At 45.1% G+C, this 17,236-nt stretch overlaps 1 protein-coding gene across 1 annotated transcript; it reads left to right on the forward strand.

The window, feature by feature from the left end:
* Positions 1 to 444: 444 nt before the first annotated feature.
* LOC149356702 (uncharacterized) lies at positions 445 to 12,778 on the forward strand. Its single transcript, XM_089576414.1, has 7 exons — positions 445 to 1,233; positions 1,317 to 1,358; positions 3,467 to 3,553; positions 5,257 to 5,504; positions 11,073 to 11,232; positions 11,785 to 12,163; positions 12,754 to 12,778. Exons 1-7 carry the CDS (start codon positions 1,125 to 1,127, stop codon positions 12,776 to 12,778), a joined length of 1,050 nt encoding a protein of 349 aa, XP_089432540.1. The 5' UTR covers positions 445 to 1,124.
* The last annotated feature ends 4,458 nt before the right edge of the window (positions 12,779 to 17,236 follow it).

Genomic DNA, 17,236 nt, shown 5'->3' on the forward strand with positions numbered 1-17,236 from the left:
TGGATACGTGTTTAATTATGAGGAATTATGTGAGTTAGTTTTTGGAACCCATAGTTTGTACGAGATTTTGGTGCATGGTATTGAGGGTGCCTAAGACTGTATGCTGTTTGGGCAATTAAATATGTGCTCTCGAAAGTCTGCCAGTTTCCTTTCATAAGGTTTCTGATATAAACAGCAAGCTTCTTGTGGTAAGCGGCCGTGATGGTTAGCAGTCTATGGTTGAGGAAGGAAGGACCCGTGCTCTCACTGTAATGTAAGTTATCAATCGCTCGTACAGCTCTTTTTTGTAAAGTAAGTACTTTCACAAAATTGGTTGAGGTAGTCGTTCCCGAGATCAACAAACAATATTGTACATGCGAAAAGACTTGAGAGAAATAAATTTGTAGTTTAAATTTTCGAGGCAGTATTGTGCGAAATTTATTTAGGATACCAACAGAGCGAGCCATTTTAGTGCAAACGTAGTTTACACGGTCTGTCCAGAGTAAATGTTCTTCAAAAATGACTCCAAGGAACATTGTAGAGCTGACACGAGTTATAGGAGCTTGCTCGAAGTGAATTTGGAAGTTGTTCGGAACTTCCTTATTTTTGGCTCTAAACAGTATGTACTTTGTTTTCCTGACATTAAGTTCTAACCTATTTGATTTTAACCAAACAGACAATTGGGATAACCAACTATTGGAGGCTGCTTGCAAAATATTACTATCTTGCCCTGAAAAAAATACGTTAGTATCGTCTGCATAGATTATAATGTTGTCTGCTGGATGAAGGTTGACGATATCATTAATATATAATAAGAACAACGTTGGTCCTAGAACGGAGCCCTGTGGCACACCAGACACAATCTGACCGATCCCAGATGAAATACCGTTAATGATAGTTGTTTGAGATCGGTTGTCAAGGTAGCTAGCAAATAAGGTTAAAGGAACGCCGCGTATTCCATAACAATGCATTTTTTCAAGCAATATCTTATGGTTAACCGAGTCAAACGCTTTCCTCATATCAAGGAATATGCCAACTGTTAGCAGTTTATTTTCTATGTTTTCAATTAGCTTTTCTTTGATTTCCAGTAAGGCGGCCTCAGTTGTTTTGTTTTTTTGAAATCCGTACTGTTGCTTGGAGATGACATGGTTTTTGTCGAGATATTGAGAATGTTTGCAGGATCCTACAAGAGCGCCGAAAAAAAGGTGCGGTGCTACGAGTTCACTTCAGCCCTAGAAAGCTCGGCAGTTTCTGGTAATTGAAATTCTCATATTTCTTTATTGATGAGAAATTATTTTGCATACTCAACAAGACGTTCATGTGCAATTCTTTTTTAGGAAATGAGGGCCACAACGATGTTGTACAGCTGCCGTCACCACGTAAGACATGAATTGTCATTTGTTAAGCCGCCGCGGTGGCTCAGTGGTTACGGCGCTCGGCTGCTGACCCGAAAGACGCGGGTTCGATCCCGGCCAAGGCGGTCGAATTTTGATGGAGGCGAAATTCTAGAGGCCCGTGTGCTGTGCGATGTCAGTGCACGTTGAAGAACCCCAGGTGGTCGAAATTTCCGGAGCCCTTCACTACGGCTTCCCTCATAGCCTGAGTCGCCTTTGGATGTTAACCGCCTTAAAACTAAAACACCATTTCTCATTTCTATTTAATGTAAGGTCGACATTGTGTTAGTTTTGATTGGGGATTTATGGTAGTATGCTTGCAAAATCTGGGGAAAAATCTCCACCGTAGCTAATTGCACTTGCAGAGAAATGGAACGTGCTCAGACTTGGCATCAGCTTTTTACATTTGCCATGCTCTCAGATCAGCAGTGAATCTGCCAGTAACCATTTCGTGGCAAACTCTCTTACCCACGTTAACAGTACTGCGAACAGGTTTCTATTCACATGACATATATTCCGCTCTCTGTTTTTGGTTTCGCCATGACAGTTTCTTTTGTGTCCTTAAATGTACCGTATTTTCCAGTGTATAAAACGCACCCGCCATATATGCAGGCTGTAATTGAAAAAGTTGCTATATAAGACGCACCCCAGTTTTCCCAGTTGGGCTAGTGAGGATCAATTAAACACGCTTGCGCGACCATCACGAAATTCACCGTACTTGTTAGAAATTCTTAAGCAACGCTAAGTGGTCGAAAAAGGCAACACTCACGCCATTCCTGCCCACGTTTTGGAAAAAAAGAAAGAAAAACGAAAAAACTCTCCCACATGTCCATAAGAACATTTTATTTCTACTTAAAACCTTGGAAGTCTTCACCTTCGGATGCGCTATCAAAAAGTTCGCCCATTTCTGGTGGCAACGCGACTGAAATATTCTCTTCGCACTACGTACATGGAGCAAACAAAGTGGCAAAGGGTGGCTGAAAAAAGAATGCCGGCTTGTCCTGGCTTGTCTTGACAATGGCGAGAAGCGTGATTGTCGTCATCTTTTGGCATTTCACATTACTTTTGCTTGGGGCCTCCGAAACGGTGGTGTGTTTGTGATCCCGGAAGTCGTCATCCCCGTCGTTTCATGATAAAGTTCACCTAAAAAAAGTTGCGCATGGTGGTCCCCGTATTGAAGTATTAACCGTGTTACAACCGCTTCATTGCTAGTGATATTTTTTCGGTAAAAAAGGCTTGAACATGAACCTGAGTAATTTCTGAACTCTCTAAAAAAAAAAACGAAAAATTCGCATATAAGACGCACCCTTGTATAGGACGCACCAGCAAGATTTTTGAAAAAAGCCGCGTCTTATACACCGGAAAATACGGTACCAATGCACCATGCTGGTGCATGAGAAATGTAGTTATTGAAGTACTATAGACACATATTTAAAAAATTGAAAACTGATTTTTCAGGAAAGAAAGTGGTGCAGTAATTCTCTCGCATTTCGGTGGACATTCATAAGAGAAGGGATAAAGGAGAGAGTGTGAGAAGAAAGGAAGAAGGAGGTGCCGTAGCGCCCTGGGATAATTTCAGCCGACTGGGGATCTTTAACGTGCACTGACATCGCACAGCACACGGGCACCTCTTGCGTTTCGCCTCCATCGAAACGCGCCGCCGCAGTCGGATCACAACGTTCTTTTATGTGTCATAGGTATCTGCATGATGTGACATTGTTTGTCACGTCAACTACTTGTCATGGAGGTGTCGGTTTTGATGGGTTTTGAATTATGAAGTCTTTGTACAGCCTGTGATTGAAACCAAATTAAAATATCTTTTCGGCCAAAGGAAGTGTTACTATTGCCTGGGGGGCATCTCTATATAACCAGGAATTTGTTTCTGAACTTCGTAATTTTGTGTCTATTGTGTTTTAAAAAGATCACCTGTATGAAAAACAGCCTGGCCATGCAACTGTTCTGTCCCTTCTCCAAAAATATCCTGAAGTAGCATTTCTGCATTCAATTAGGATAGAAATGTGACATTGTGGTTGTACACAGTAGTGTGTTCTGTACTTCCTGGATTGCCATCAATGACGCATGTTCATCTCCAGCCCCACTGAATCACGCTGGGGAGAGCGTGAACGAAAACAGTGCGCCACCCAGCAAGCTGGAGGGGTCGACAGCTGGGACTGTTGATGGTGAGATTTTCACTTTGTTTACTTTTGTGCAAAAAGAGAAATGCAAGCCAAACATGGGGACACAGTGAGAGGACAGAACAAATGCTGCTTGTCCCGTCTTTTCACTGTGTTCCTTTCTTTTAATTACACTCCTATTTTGTCTAGTATCAAGTGACACAACAAAATATAGAAGCTAGATCTGCTTTGCCTTGAAGAAAAACAGAGCAAATTTTAAATTTCTCATTGTACCTGCTGCTGCCAAGCAGCAGTCAGCAGGCCCAGAAAGACCTAGAGAATATACTTATTCAGGAAGATATTTGCACGGAGTTCTCCTCAGTGGCTCTTGAAACGGTGCTAGGAGCACATTTCTAGTTTCAAACTGTGCTTTGAAAGGGGTCACTCTGAAAATCATCACATGTATTTCTCAAAAATGATTGTATTGAACTGAAGTGGTACTGGAATTTACAACCTAGTACTTCCATTGCTTTCTCCTCTTGTGATTCATAGTGGAGTGGTTGTTGTGTGCCCTTCCCAAGAGCTGTATGTTGTGCTTTTGTTGGGTTCTTTTGGATCCTGGCATTTCTGTTGCCTCTCTCGGCCTACATCACCACCAGGAAGCCACTCCTACGAATTGCACTCTACACAGTAGTCCCATGTTCTGTGCATTTGTTTCCTTACCAGCATAATTTGGTCGCTTGGTCGCGGTTGGTCAGCAAGGCCCATATTGTAATTTTTCATTGTCTTTCAAAGTATTTTAAAAGTTTACTGGTTGGAAGTCAATGCATTGCCATGGATGCAGCGAAATGTGCTGAAAAAAAAAATTAATTGCGCTATCACAAAGCTCCCATAAAGGGTGCTGAAGGAGATAAGCAGCCAATAATAGTGGCATGCTCTGAAGGAGGACCTCTTGCTTAGGAAAGAACTGAACAGCCTAACTGCCTTGTGGAGCACATCAGCTGGCTCCTAGTCTTGTCTTGCCTGCAGCAAAATGGATGCGTGGTAAGAGATAAATGTGACCTTGTTTTATTTCTCAACGGTTTGGGACCTCCTGTGCCTAGCAAGAAACATTTGGTCCACCTCTTTGTTGCATTTCGCTTGTCAGCTAAGGGCTATAATTCCATAAGGGCTATCTTTGTTGCAGTTTTAATGCATTGATCCCTGCCAGCACTTGCAGTTAGAACAGATGTCTACCTCCAGCATTTTGGCCAATGTGGGTTTTGCCGTGAGCAATACTTTCCAAATGGTGCAATGCTATATTAAGGGCACAGGCCTGCTCTGCTTTCTCGCTTCTATTAGCACATGCTTCTCATGACACTGGAAGAATCCATTTGCGACTAACTGCTGCCATCTCTGCCATGGTGCAATAGCAGTGGAAATGCCCATGAAGCAATGTAAAAATTGGCGAAGCTCATAGACTGAGAAGTCCTTTACACAACAAGGCTGCAGGTTCTGTGCTAGCTATCACACATAGAGCAGCTCCATTTCACCTAGGTGTTTTTCAGTGCATGGTGACATTTATGGCATTTAAATTAGGCTAGCAAGGAATAGAACATGAATTAGAAGTGTCCTGGAGGATAAAAACTGGTGGAAGTTTAGGAGCATAGTACAGAGTGTGTTGCTGCCTACTGTTAGCCTCATACTGTTCTTTATTGTACCTCAGTGCGCAAATGATATTATTGCGCCCAGGTTAACCCTGCTCTCACTGAAATTGTTGATTGCTTCAGTTTCAGCTACCCTGCTGAAGCTGATGTGCCTGGTGCTGGAGGTCCGACAGCAGCAGCGCGACTTAATGCAGCGGTTACAAAGGCTGGAGGATCACGTGCTGCTGCGGTCGGACCGGCAGCTGGAGCAGAGGACTCAGCCAGTGTCCCCCTCGCCACCGCCTCCCACCCTTGCACTGCCCGCATTCTCCCCCGAGGAGTTGGACACTGTGGAAGCTGCCGTCCAGGACGACAGCGTGGCTGCTGGACTGGTGATTTAATGTTTCCGATAATTCGTGTCTGGAAAAAATGAATGCCTACTAACGAATTGTATGCATAATGTAATTCCGAGGTTTGTGAAGAAATCTTGAGCTCCAAGAGTATTTGCATGCCGTGCTCTGTGAATAACATGCTCTTCATAGATATAATTCCTACTGTTGTGCTGGAGTGTGCTGTCACAGTGTGTTTTGTTTTGTCTTGTTCATGAAAGTTGCTTGCTGATATACACACTGGCTGTTTCAGTGAACATTTTCAGGAATTCCTAAGAATAGGGAGTTCAAAATAGAAGAAATATTTGCAGGTACACACGCACAGTTATGCAGTAAATTATGTCCACCACTGCTGAGAGATCGTTCCTCCAAAAAAAAAAATTGTTTTCCCATATCGAACTTACGCTTCTTTAGGAATTTTTGAGAGTGTTCACTGGAACGCCCTGTCGATTCCTTGTGTGGCGAGATTTACTGTTGGAAGCAAAAGTGGTACGCAATGCCCAGCCGGTAGCAGAGCTTGCAAAAACTGCATCACGTGTCGGGACAGCTGTTAGGGGACTCTCTTTATCTGCTCTTTGGCTCCTATCAATTTGTTGGGCTCAGTAGCAGTGCTGAACATGTGGCGCTCGCAATATTGCTTACGGCAAGTGTCAGTTGTCACATCATGTTTCAGCCACGCAATGCAAAGAAAATGCCACCTGCGAGACTGCTGTCGCATCAGAGCGTTTAGGCGAGAAGGAGCGCTAAACAGCAAACCAAGCTACTGATGCTGGTTCTGTGCGAAGCATTGCACCTGTCACATCTTGTAGTAGCTTGGTATTTGGCGGTGCAGTCACAGGCTTTTTTGGGGCAGTTGTTCTCAGATGGTGTCACTCAATGTCATTCGATGTAGTTTTCCAAAGCTCTGCCGGTGGCCGGTCGTTGCATAACAGACTTGGTTCCAACAAATTTTTTTTCTCAGTCAAATATTTCTGTGATTACATTATTGTTTTCATTTCATTTCATTTCATTTTAATACCTTAAAGACCCACTGGGGGTATTACATAAGGGGTGGGTACATACAGTCAAATGAACAAGTGTTATGTTGAAAAATGGTTGGTAACAGCTTCGGCGAATGTGGATGGGCATGGGATGGTAGCGATGTCATTGGAGAGGTCGTTCCAGTCTACAGAAACACGGTGAAAAAAAGAAGCGGCACAGGTAACAGTACGGGCACGGGGGCGAAACACTTGGAAAGGATGACGGATGTGGTGGGATATGCCGGCTGGCGGGGCAATGTAGGGAGCGCAGCGCAGCGAACTATGGAAAAATTTATGGTATAGGCAGAGGCTAGAAATACGACGACGAAGTGAAAGGGGCGCTAAACTGGATTCCGCTTTTAAAGATGTTACACTGATATCGTACGAATAGGAGGAATGAATGAATCTGGCTGCTCTGTTTTGAAGTGACTCGAGTGCATTGATAAGGTAAACTTGATGAGGGTTCCAAACTGGCGATGCGTAATCTAACTTTGACCTGACAAGAGATTTATATGCTAGTAATTTTACCTGTTGTGGGGCGTGGCGAAGATGACGTCGTAAGAATCCGAGAGTTTTATTAGCCGAGGAAATGACGTTAGTAACGTGTGTAGCCCATGATAAGTTGTTACACAGCGTGACGCCTAGGTATTTGTATGATGAAACGGACTGCAGGTGAACGTTAGCGACTACATATGGGAAATCAAGCGGGTTACGGCGGCGGTGGAAGGACAAACGTTTACATTTATGAGGGTTCAGTTCCATTAGCCAACGGTCGCACCATTCCTGTATGCGGTTTAGGTCATCTTGAAGGTATGTTGGGTCGGAGGCGTTAGTAACTGTGCAATAAACAACGCAGTCGTCAGCAAACATGCAAATATTAGAGCACACATTGGTCGGTAAGTCATTAATATAAATTAGGAATAAAAGCGGGCCTAGTACAGAACCTTGAGGGACTCCTGATGTTACTAGTAGCGGACTGGAATTTTGATTGTTAACAACGACAAACTGTGAGCGATTAGTCAGGAATTCTTCTATCCATTTTACTATGTCGGGGGGCAAGTTCAAACTGGAAAGTTTTAGGATTAAGCGTTTATGAGGTACCTTGTCGAATGCTTTTGCAAAATCCAGGAAAATGGCGTCGGTCTGTAGGTTAGAATCGAGATTAGCATGTAAATCATGAATGAATAGGGCTAGCTGCGTTTCACAAGAAAAACCTTTCCGAAAACCGTGTTGAGACGAATGGAAAAAATTGTTCGAGTCGAGAAAGTTTATGATATGAGTATAGATGACGTGTTCCATTAGTTTGCAGGGTACGCTAGTAAGGGAAATGGGTCGGTAATTTAACGGCGAATCTTTGTTACCTGATTTGTAGACTGGAACGACCTTTCCAGTTTTCCAATCGTCCGGTAGTTGTCCTGTTGAGAGTGACTGGGTAAAAAGTAAGCATAAGAACTCGGCACAAATATCACTAGTGTTCTTTAGAAGTTTCGAGTTAATATTGTCTACACCAGATGAAGATGAGATTTTCATGTTTCTAATTAAGGATGCAATACCCAGTGAGGAAAATGCGACTACCGGCATAGCATGCTCAAAGAGTAAATTAGATGTATGAAGTTGCGTTTCGGTTTCATTAGTAAAGACGGATGAGAACGCTGCGTTGAATAAAGTAGCGCACTCAGAGTCGGTCATAGCCGCGCCTGATTCGTCTTTGAGGGTAATCGCGTGTTCATGATGAGGGTTAACGGCTTGCCAGAACTTCCTGGGGTTATCGCTGAGCATATTAGGAAGGTCTTGATGAAAAAAGTGGTGCTTGGCGTCATGGATAGCAGTTTGATAGGATTTTTCCGCAGCGCGGTACTTCGCCCATGCGCTTTGCGTTCCATGGGCTCTTGCTGAGCGGAACAGGCGCTTCTTTTTATTTTCCAACCTTTTAAGACTTTTAGTAAACCATGGTTTGTGTGGATTAGCGTGGAAAGTTATTTGGGGAATGAATTCATTGACTAGGGCATCAAGTTTATTCTTAAATGCTAGCCAGTTCTCATGAATACTTCGTGAATGAAAACTTGAGGAAAAACTTATGAAAAACGCTGTCAGTTCGGCATTCATTATATCATAATTACCTTTGTTGTAAAGGCGGATTGTTTTATTGTATTTTGGGCGCCTAATTGCTTTAAGGTCGATGTTGACATGCATAGTTTTGTGATCACTAATCTCAGGGAGGTACGTAATGGGCTGAATGCTATCTGGGCAATTAGTCAGTAATAGGTCTAAAATGTTCGCACAGTTTTGTGTTACGCGCGTAGGTTTGGATATTGCTTGAGTAAGGTTAAAATTGTAGCAGAAATCTAGAAATTCCCTTGCTTCGCCATTATTAGTTGTCGGTGCGGGCTGGTGCTGCCAATCAATATTAGGAAAATTAAAGTCGCCAAAGAGGAAGATGTGTGCGTTAGGGTGCTTCTTGATAAGTTTACTTACGGAATTATTAAGCTGACAGGAAAAATCCCGAGAGTTATGTGGAGCCCTATAACAGACACCGAGTAAAATCGTGTGTGGTACAGCGTGGCAGTGGAGCCATAAGATTTCCAGGTCGGACGAGTCGTCAATTATCGACATTGATAACTGCTGGCTCACCGCTATCAGTACTCCCCCTCCTCGGGAGTCCTGGCGGTCTTTCCGAAAGACTTGGAAGTCTGGCAAGTCAGTTAGTACTTCGCTGTCTGTGATGGCACCGTTCAACCAGGTTTCGGTTAGTATCAGTAGATTGCTGCTAGATGACAAGACAATATTGGAAATAAGTTCGCGCTTGGAAAGGAAACTACGTATGTTGGTGAACACAGCGGACAGGGGAACATTTTTGGGGCGGGTTTTTAGTTGTTTTCGAAGAGATGATTGCTAATCTGATTGTGGTGTAGCGATTGTTATTTCTTTCACAGTTTGCGAGATCTCATCAAAAACGTAGCGCCTGGGACCGATATGCAAGGTTTTGTAGTGTAGGGCAAATTTGTCGGAATTAGCTTTAGCAAAGGTGACTAGCTGTTTGCGGACGCTACGAACTCTGTGGGAGAAGTCTTCGCCGACACTGAATTTCGTTCCTTTAAATTTGCGGCCGTTAGAGAGTATTGTGTCTTTGATTTTGTATGAAATAAATTTGACTATTATTGGTCGAGAGCGGTTGGGTTCATGGCGGCCGAGTCGGTGGGCACGTTCTACTTCCTCAGGATGAATGGTTAAGCTCAAGTGTTGAGCGCAGTGACGAATGACCTCTCCCTCAGAGTCCGCAAACGTTTCGGAGGGGTTAGAATCGGGAATTCCATAAAATATGAGGTTGTTACGGCGGGATCTATTTTCACTATCGTCAATGCGGGCCTCGAGGGTTTCAATCTGACGAGATAGCCGAGTATTTTCAGATTTTATAATTTCTAACTCGGATTTTATGACATCGATCAACAGCAAAAAAAAATCCCCTATGCTTTTGTTGCCTGTGGCTGCCTTTCTTCGTATGTGTCTCATAACGAGCCCCTCATTTTCCTTACATTTGTCATTTATTGTTGTGCTGTTTTAATTTAGTTCAGCAGTGGACTTTGTAGCTAACATTAAGGATGTTGTAAGGTCTGTTTTACAGGAAGCTGAGCTTTCGGTTAATATACTGTTGCATGAACTGCTGTGAACACAGCTGGAAGTTGGTCCTCTCTCAGCGCGTCTTTAATTTCGGCTAGGTTTCCCAAATAATGGGGCAGCTTTAACCCACCTCTTCCCTGTCTTTTGCTCACATTATGCACATTTCATTACTTAATCTGCTGCCAAAAACAAGCAACATCGTTTAATTAAATGTGGTTGCTAAGCACGCAGCTTTACTCAGGTGCTTGGGGATTTAAATAAGCGCCCTTTGTATAGCATTAATTAGACTGCTCAATTTCAGGGTAGTGAGCCCCGCCATGGTGGCTCAGTGGTTAGGGCACTCGACTGCTGAACCCAAAGACTCAGGTTCAAACCCAGCCGTGATGGCCAGTTTTCCATGGAGGCGAAAAGCAAGGCGCGCGTGTGCAGTGTGATGTCAGTGGCGCATGTTAAAGACCCCACGTGGTCGAAACTTCCGGAGCCCTCCACTATGGTGTCCCTCATCATAGCCTGAGTCACTTTGGAACTTTAAGTTCTACAAACCAAATCAATTTTAGCGTAACGGCTGTGCAGAGAAAACACATCCAGCACATAGATATCTGCAAAAAGCATTATAGTTATAATATAATAATGTCCAAGATGCAAAGCTTTATGGGTAGGAGTTGGCCACCTTTGCTTAATCGCTAAAGTTTCCCTGCTCTTAGTAAACTGGGAAAAAAAAGAATGTCCATATTGGTGGTGGTGCTTTCTGCTGGTAGCAACTAGTCAAGCTATTGTATCATACAGAAATTATGCATTATGATTGTAGGTACTCGCATGGGCTGTTGACAGGTAGTCACACAATTGTCTTAGCTATTCGATTCTGCTAAACTAAATGAAATTATAATTGATGTTTGTGCCTAATAGCTTGTGCACCTGTGGTGTTTCTTTTCAGCGAAAGCAGCTGGTCCGCCTGGGGGGCAAGGGCCTGAGGGAGGTGGGCTCCAACATAATGACCGCCATCATGGGGGTGGCTGTACAGAGGATGTACAGCCTCCATGGCCGCAAGGGCAAGTGGTCATTTATTGCCCTGAAGTTATGCAAGGTGGCAACAGGTATGTTGTTGCAGTAGCTTTTAACTGAATTTTAAAAGATGAGTGGAAGAACATGCACCAGGTTCTGCTGCGCTTTGTTTTCTTTTCTTCTTTTCAGTTGATACTTTACCAGTTTTCTTTTTCATTACAGGTGAATATTTTGTTACTGTTTTTATGGGGGTAGTCATCTGCAGTTTTCTTCCATTTGCATCTGAAGATATATGAGTCAGTAGATGCCTTTCAAAGAAAGCCCTCCCATCAGTCACATCCATCTCTTGTCATGGATCGTAGTCGTGCCTTGTATCTGCCAGCCATTTGTGCTCCCATATGTTAGTAGTGCAAAGTGGTCGACCGTGATGTCGCAGCAGCTTTATGCAGTTGGTTAGAAGAGCTTTCAGGTGGATTTTCTCCTCAAGTTGTATTTGGATACTGTAGTCCTTTCATTTTGGCACGCACTTTGAGTTAACATGTACTTGTGGCCTTTTCTGTTTTCTCTGTTGCTGAAATAATCTTGATTTCTGTGAACGAGCAAACTTTTTCTGCTGGCCTAAAATGAACGCTTATCTTATGCAGATGCCATCTGTGAGAAGACGGGGGCGGATGTGGTGGAAGCGCAGGGGTTTATTAGGAAGTGGTTGCCAGGTTCGGTGGACCGTGGCGGCGGACGCAAAAGGCGTTTTGCCGAAGCGTTTCTGCCAAGTACCGCTGCCGGCCTGGCAACCACTGCGAGCCCCTGTGCTTCAGCCCCCAGCACAGTGCCCTCCCTTCCCCAAGCGGCCCCCACCTCCCAGAAATCCTCCTCCCGCGCGGCCCTGGCTCCTTCCCAAGGTCCCGCCTCCTGCGCGGCCCTCGCTGCCTCGCAGGACTCGCGCAACCGCGCGTCCCCAGCCACGGTGCCTAATTATTTAATAAATTGTTTCTCAGTTGGATTCTTTCGTTGCCTCATTTTGTTGTGCATGTGTATAAAAGAGATGATTGCAGCTTTGCAATGCCAAAACCCATGGCTTTCCCAATGCGAACATTAACTGGAATGTGAATATTCGCTGAACTGGAAATGCAATGGCATAAACTTCGGGCAAGCGTTAGCAGAAAGGCTGAACAGTGGCCTAATTGTGGTATGTCAAGCCGGTGTTGGTAGAGCGGCTGAAAGTGGGAACAATAGCGGCATGAATGTCGGTTCAGTGTTGGTAGAGCGGCTGAACAGTGGTCTGATAGTGGCATGAATGTCGGTTCAGTGTTGGTAGAGTGGCTGAAAGTGGGTACAATAGCGGCGTGAATGTCGGTTCAGTGTTGGTAGAGCGGCTGAACAGTGGTCTGAGAGTGGCATGAATGTCGGTTCAGTGTTGGTAGAGCGGCTGAACAGTGGTCTGATAGTGGCATGAATGTCGGTTCAGTGTTGGTCCGAACATCAGGCCAAGGTTGGAAAAAGTAACTTTTTGCCCCAATGCCGACGTCGGTACGACTTTCGAGCCGGTTTTGACCAGAATTATGCCAGCGTCGGTCCATTGTTGGTGTGCTGCTTGGGTATAACCGCACTTTTAGATCACAGCCATCACCTGGCCGTTGAAACCAAAACCTGAACAGTTGAAGGAAGAAAATCGATTGCTAATTTTATATCAATCGTAGGAGAATCCCACCTGGTAATATACGTAAAATAATACCTTACGCATAATCACACACAAAAAATAAAATAAACACCCACCCAAATGTTAGGTGTCTATACTCCTTTAAGCACCTTCCGAAATTGCTGGACATCACTGGGCTGGCAAATGTGCTTCGAGCCACAACACTCCACACGATTCTGTAATCCAAACTTCAAATATGCGCAGCAGCGCGGCCCCCGTGTCGCGAATCGGATGGACGCGTCCCCGACTGCTGAAGGGAACGCTTTCGCGTGCAGGTTCGAAGGAAAGAACAAAGAAATGAAACAAAACAAAACGAAGCCGTGTTTATATTTTAAAGGAAAGGGAGCCAATAGAAGCGAACACACTAAGGAAAACACACACTAGGCACGCGTAAAACACAACAGATAAAAAGGACAGAGTTCACCGGCTACAAAGTGTCCCAGGTGGTGCGGGAATGCCTTGCGGACAGCACAGACGCGGGTTGGCGAGTTGCGATGCGCCGCTGGCGTTGCGTTCAGGGAGAAGATGGTAGAGAGCCAGGAGATGATGAACGCAGATGGGCACGGGAGACGCAGACAAACTCCTGTCAGTCGCCCCCAAGAAGTGGGCAGCTGGAGCAGGAAAACTGTAGCCAGGTTCTGTCGACGGCGTTCCACAAACACCGTAGGCTTGTGCAGCCTATCCCAGGAAGCCGTGGCAGCTGCCTCTTCCGACCTCGAAATGGATGCAGTAGGTTTGCGTAGTTGATTCAGGGTGGTCCACGGCAGCACAGACCCGAAGTCTGACGGCTGCCACCTCCATGCTTGAATGAGGCTTAATGGTTTTGCGTCGGTGATCCAATGGAAGCCACTGGCAGCTCGAACCAAACGTTTGACAGCTGCCACTTCCACGCTTGAACGACCAGACTTGTGCTGCGGTGTCTTCCTCAACACCTCGGATTTCTGACAAGTAGCTCTACGCTCCTCGTGCCTGCCTCGCGCACACCACTCGCACGCGCACACGCGCAACGCGGGACTGGCACGTACGGCGCTCCGCTGTCCGATGCACCACTGCCGACACGCCGCGTTCCAAACATCCCTCACCAGTGTGGTGTGCACATCACATATGCCCCCCCCCCCCCCTTCGGAAAAGTTTTGTGACAGAAAAAAACTGCCGTCGGTGCCGTCGGTGATGTAGTAAACAGACAAGTTAGATTTCGCCGAAGTCCACGAAGGCACAGTACACAGTCACACACGGAGGCACATGGAAACGCGCACACAGGTATCAAGGAGTCAAACACTATACATCTGGCAAATGGCAAAATAAAAACTATACAAGACATCAGACATAAACTATAAACACGTCTATACCATACAGATGAATATGTACACACCGAACAATCCATAACCGGAGAACGAAAGAAGAAGAAAACAAACCACAAGCTCTACTACAATGCATTTTGCACAGATTACAAACACCGGATAGTAGCACTGTATCTAAATTAGGCATCATCCTCCGGCAACTCACAAACGATCTCTTAAAAAACGGGCTCTTAGGACAAACGCTCTTCATACCGTTTGAGCATATTGATATGGAATAGCTTCTTAGTGTGCCCCAGGCCGATCCAATAATCCACGTCATTCTTTTTGCCGGAAACTGCGAATGGACCTTGCTACTGCATCAAGAGTTTATTGTGGCTACTCGGCAAAAGAATGAGGGCATGATCTCCAACCTTTAAATGCCATTTTTTGATATTCCTGTTATAATATCTCTTCTGAAATTTTTGGGCGCGCAGAAAATTTTGATGTGCCGCACTCACAGTTTGCTCGAGACGTTCTTTTAAATCAAGGACATACCCATATGTCGTCTTTGTCTCTTCCCCCAGCTGTTCCCTTGTCCAAAGCTCTCTAAGGGCTGCGAGCGGTCCTCGCACATGTCGTCCGAATATCAAGTCGAAAGGAGAAAAGCCTAGACTCGCCTGAGGCACCTCTCTGTATGCAAACAGAAGCGGAGGGATATAACGATCCCATGTTTTGGGCTGCTCTTGACTGAGCTTCCACAGCATCTGCTTGAGTGGGCCATTAAATTTCTCCACCATCCCATTGCACATTGGATGGTAAGGGGTCGTGCTGAGATGTTTCAGCGCCAAGAGATCATTGAGCTCTCTCATCATTTCCGAAGTGAAACAAGAGCCCTGGTCACAGAGGATCTCTCTCGGAAAACCTATTCTAGAAAACATCTCCACCAAACCTTCTGCCACGGTTGCTGAATCTACCTTTGGCAGAGCCACAACGTCGGGATACCGCGTGGCGAAATCGACGAGCGTGAGAATATACCTATTCCCTTTCACCGATGTGGGCAACAACGGGCCGATGACATCGACAGCGACCCGATCAAATGTTGTGTGGATAAGAGGCATGCGTCCCCACGGGACCTTTCCTACTCTGCCCTTCGGGCACGTCCTTTGGCAGGTGTCGCACGACCTGACATACCGTTTAATCTCCTCCTGCACTCACGGCCAGTAAAATTCTTCCAGAACTCGATCTGTAGACTTCTTAATGCCCTGATGCCCCGCCAATGGGCTATCGTGGGCAAGCCTCAACACCTGCGATCGGCAAGGCATTGGAAGTACTACCTGCCGAACTTCTCTACCAGAGGCGAGATGATAGAGGCGGTGAAGGTGCTGAATTATTTAACCGCGCTTTTGCGTCCGTCTTCACAGACGAAACAAACTCATCAGTACCCACTCCGCCCACTGTAGCACTACCAACAATGCCACCCCTTGACATTACAGTGCAAGGGATAACTAACCATATTTAGAGAATAAAACTTTTATTAGCTGCTTGAGTGGACGAAATCAACTCCAAAATACTGAAAAACACAAAACACATTTCACCCATATATCTTTCATTATTGTATTCGCAATCGCTTTCAGCAGGAATGCTAACGGATGACTGAATGGTTGGGAGGATCATTCCGGTCCACAAATCAAGTCTAAAGGACTCTCCACTGAATTACCGCCCCATCTCCTTAGCCAGTGTGCCTTGCAAAATCATGGAACATGTCATCTATTCCCATGTCATAAACTTCCTAGATTCTAACAACTTTTTTCATCCAGCTCAGCACGGGTTTCGTAGGGGACCCTCCTGCGAGACCCAATTGGAAATCTTCACTTTCGATCTGCATGCTAACCTCGACCGTAACCTACAGACCGATGCGTTATTTTTAGATTTCGCGAAGGCTTTTGACAAGGTACCACACCAACGCCTATTACTTAAAACTATCCTTTGTAAATTTGCACCCTAATATTCTAGACTGCATTAAAGAATTCCTAGCTAACCGTTCTCAGTTTGTTTCTGTTAACAATCAAAACTCAAGCACTCTCCCTATAACATCCGGCGTTCCGCAGGGATCTGTGCTCGGCCCGCTTTTATTCTTAATATATATTAACGATCTGGCGCCACAAGTATCGTGTAACATTCGCATATTCGCCGACGACTGTGTAATTTATCGTACCGTTACTAACATTTCTGATCAAGTGGCTCTGCAAAATGACCTCAACCGCTTCCATGAATGGTGTGACCTCTGGCTAATGACACTAAACGCTAAAAAATGCAAACTCGTCTCATTTCACCGTCAACGCAACCCCCTTGTTTTCTCCTATACAGCTGCCAACTCATCTATAGAAAGCGTCCAATAGTTCAAGTACCTCGGTGTAACACTCTGTAGCGATCTTTTTTGGCGAACACACATTACCACAATCATATCATCTGCTAACAGATCTCTAGGATTCCTAAAACGTCATCTTCGTCATGCACCGCAACACGTAAAACTTCTAGCTTACAAAACCCTTATTAGACCTAAACTCGAGTACGCCAGTCCCATCTGAAATCCACACCAAATATACCTAACAAATGCACTCGAATCAGTTCAAAACCGCGCCATTCGCTTCGTTCATTCTGCATATTCATATACGATCAGCGTTTCATCTCTAAAGAATAATTGCGGTCTCGAAAGCCTTGAAACTCGCCGTCGCGTCGCCTGCATGTGCTTGCTCCACAAGTTTTTCCATAGCCATCTGAATCAAACACCTTACATTTCCCATCCGACCCGCATATCTCACCGCACTGCACACCCGTTTCAGATCGCCCGGCCTCTATCGCACACTGCAACTTTTTCAGGTTCCTTTTTTCCCCGCACCATTGTTGACTGGAATGCCCTCCCCGCCGATGTTGCCGCCATCACGTGCGCATCTTCATTCTTATCTGCTGTAACCACTTGTATCATACTGCAATAACATGTATTTATTGTTGTTGAATATACTAACCCACCCCTTATGTAATACCCCCTGAAGGGGGTCTTTAAGGTGAATAAAGTGAAGTGAAGTACAGCAAACCCTTTTCGACAGAACACGAGTGCGA

This window comes from Amblyomma mixtum, chromosome 3 (assembly GCF_055824585.1).
Source record: "Amblyomma mixtum isolate Tamu chromosome 3, ASM5582458v1, whole genome shotgun sequence".
In the NCBI taxonomy this organism is placed as follows: Eukaryota; Metazoa; Arthropoda; class Arachnida; order Ixodida; family Ixodidae; genus Amblyomma; species Amblyomma mixtum.

Excerpts from the sequence above, each read along its gene's own strand:
- LOC149356702 (XM_089576414.1), top strand. The coding sequence starts at position 1,125 with ATGGTTTTTGTCGAGATATTGAGAATGTTTGCAGGATCCTACAAGAGC. Across the intron at positions 3,554-5,256 it reads GACAGCTGGGACTGTTGATG|TTTCAGCTACCCTGCTGAAG; the intron begins GTGAGATTTTCA and ends TGATTGCTTCAG. Across the intron at positions 11,233-11,784 it reads GTTATGCAAGGTGGCAACAG|ATGCCATCTGTGAGAAGACG; the intron begins GTATGTTGTTGC and ends TATCTTATGCAG.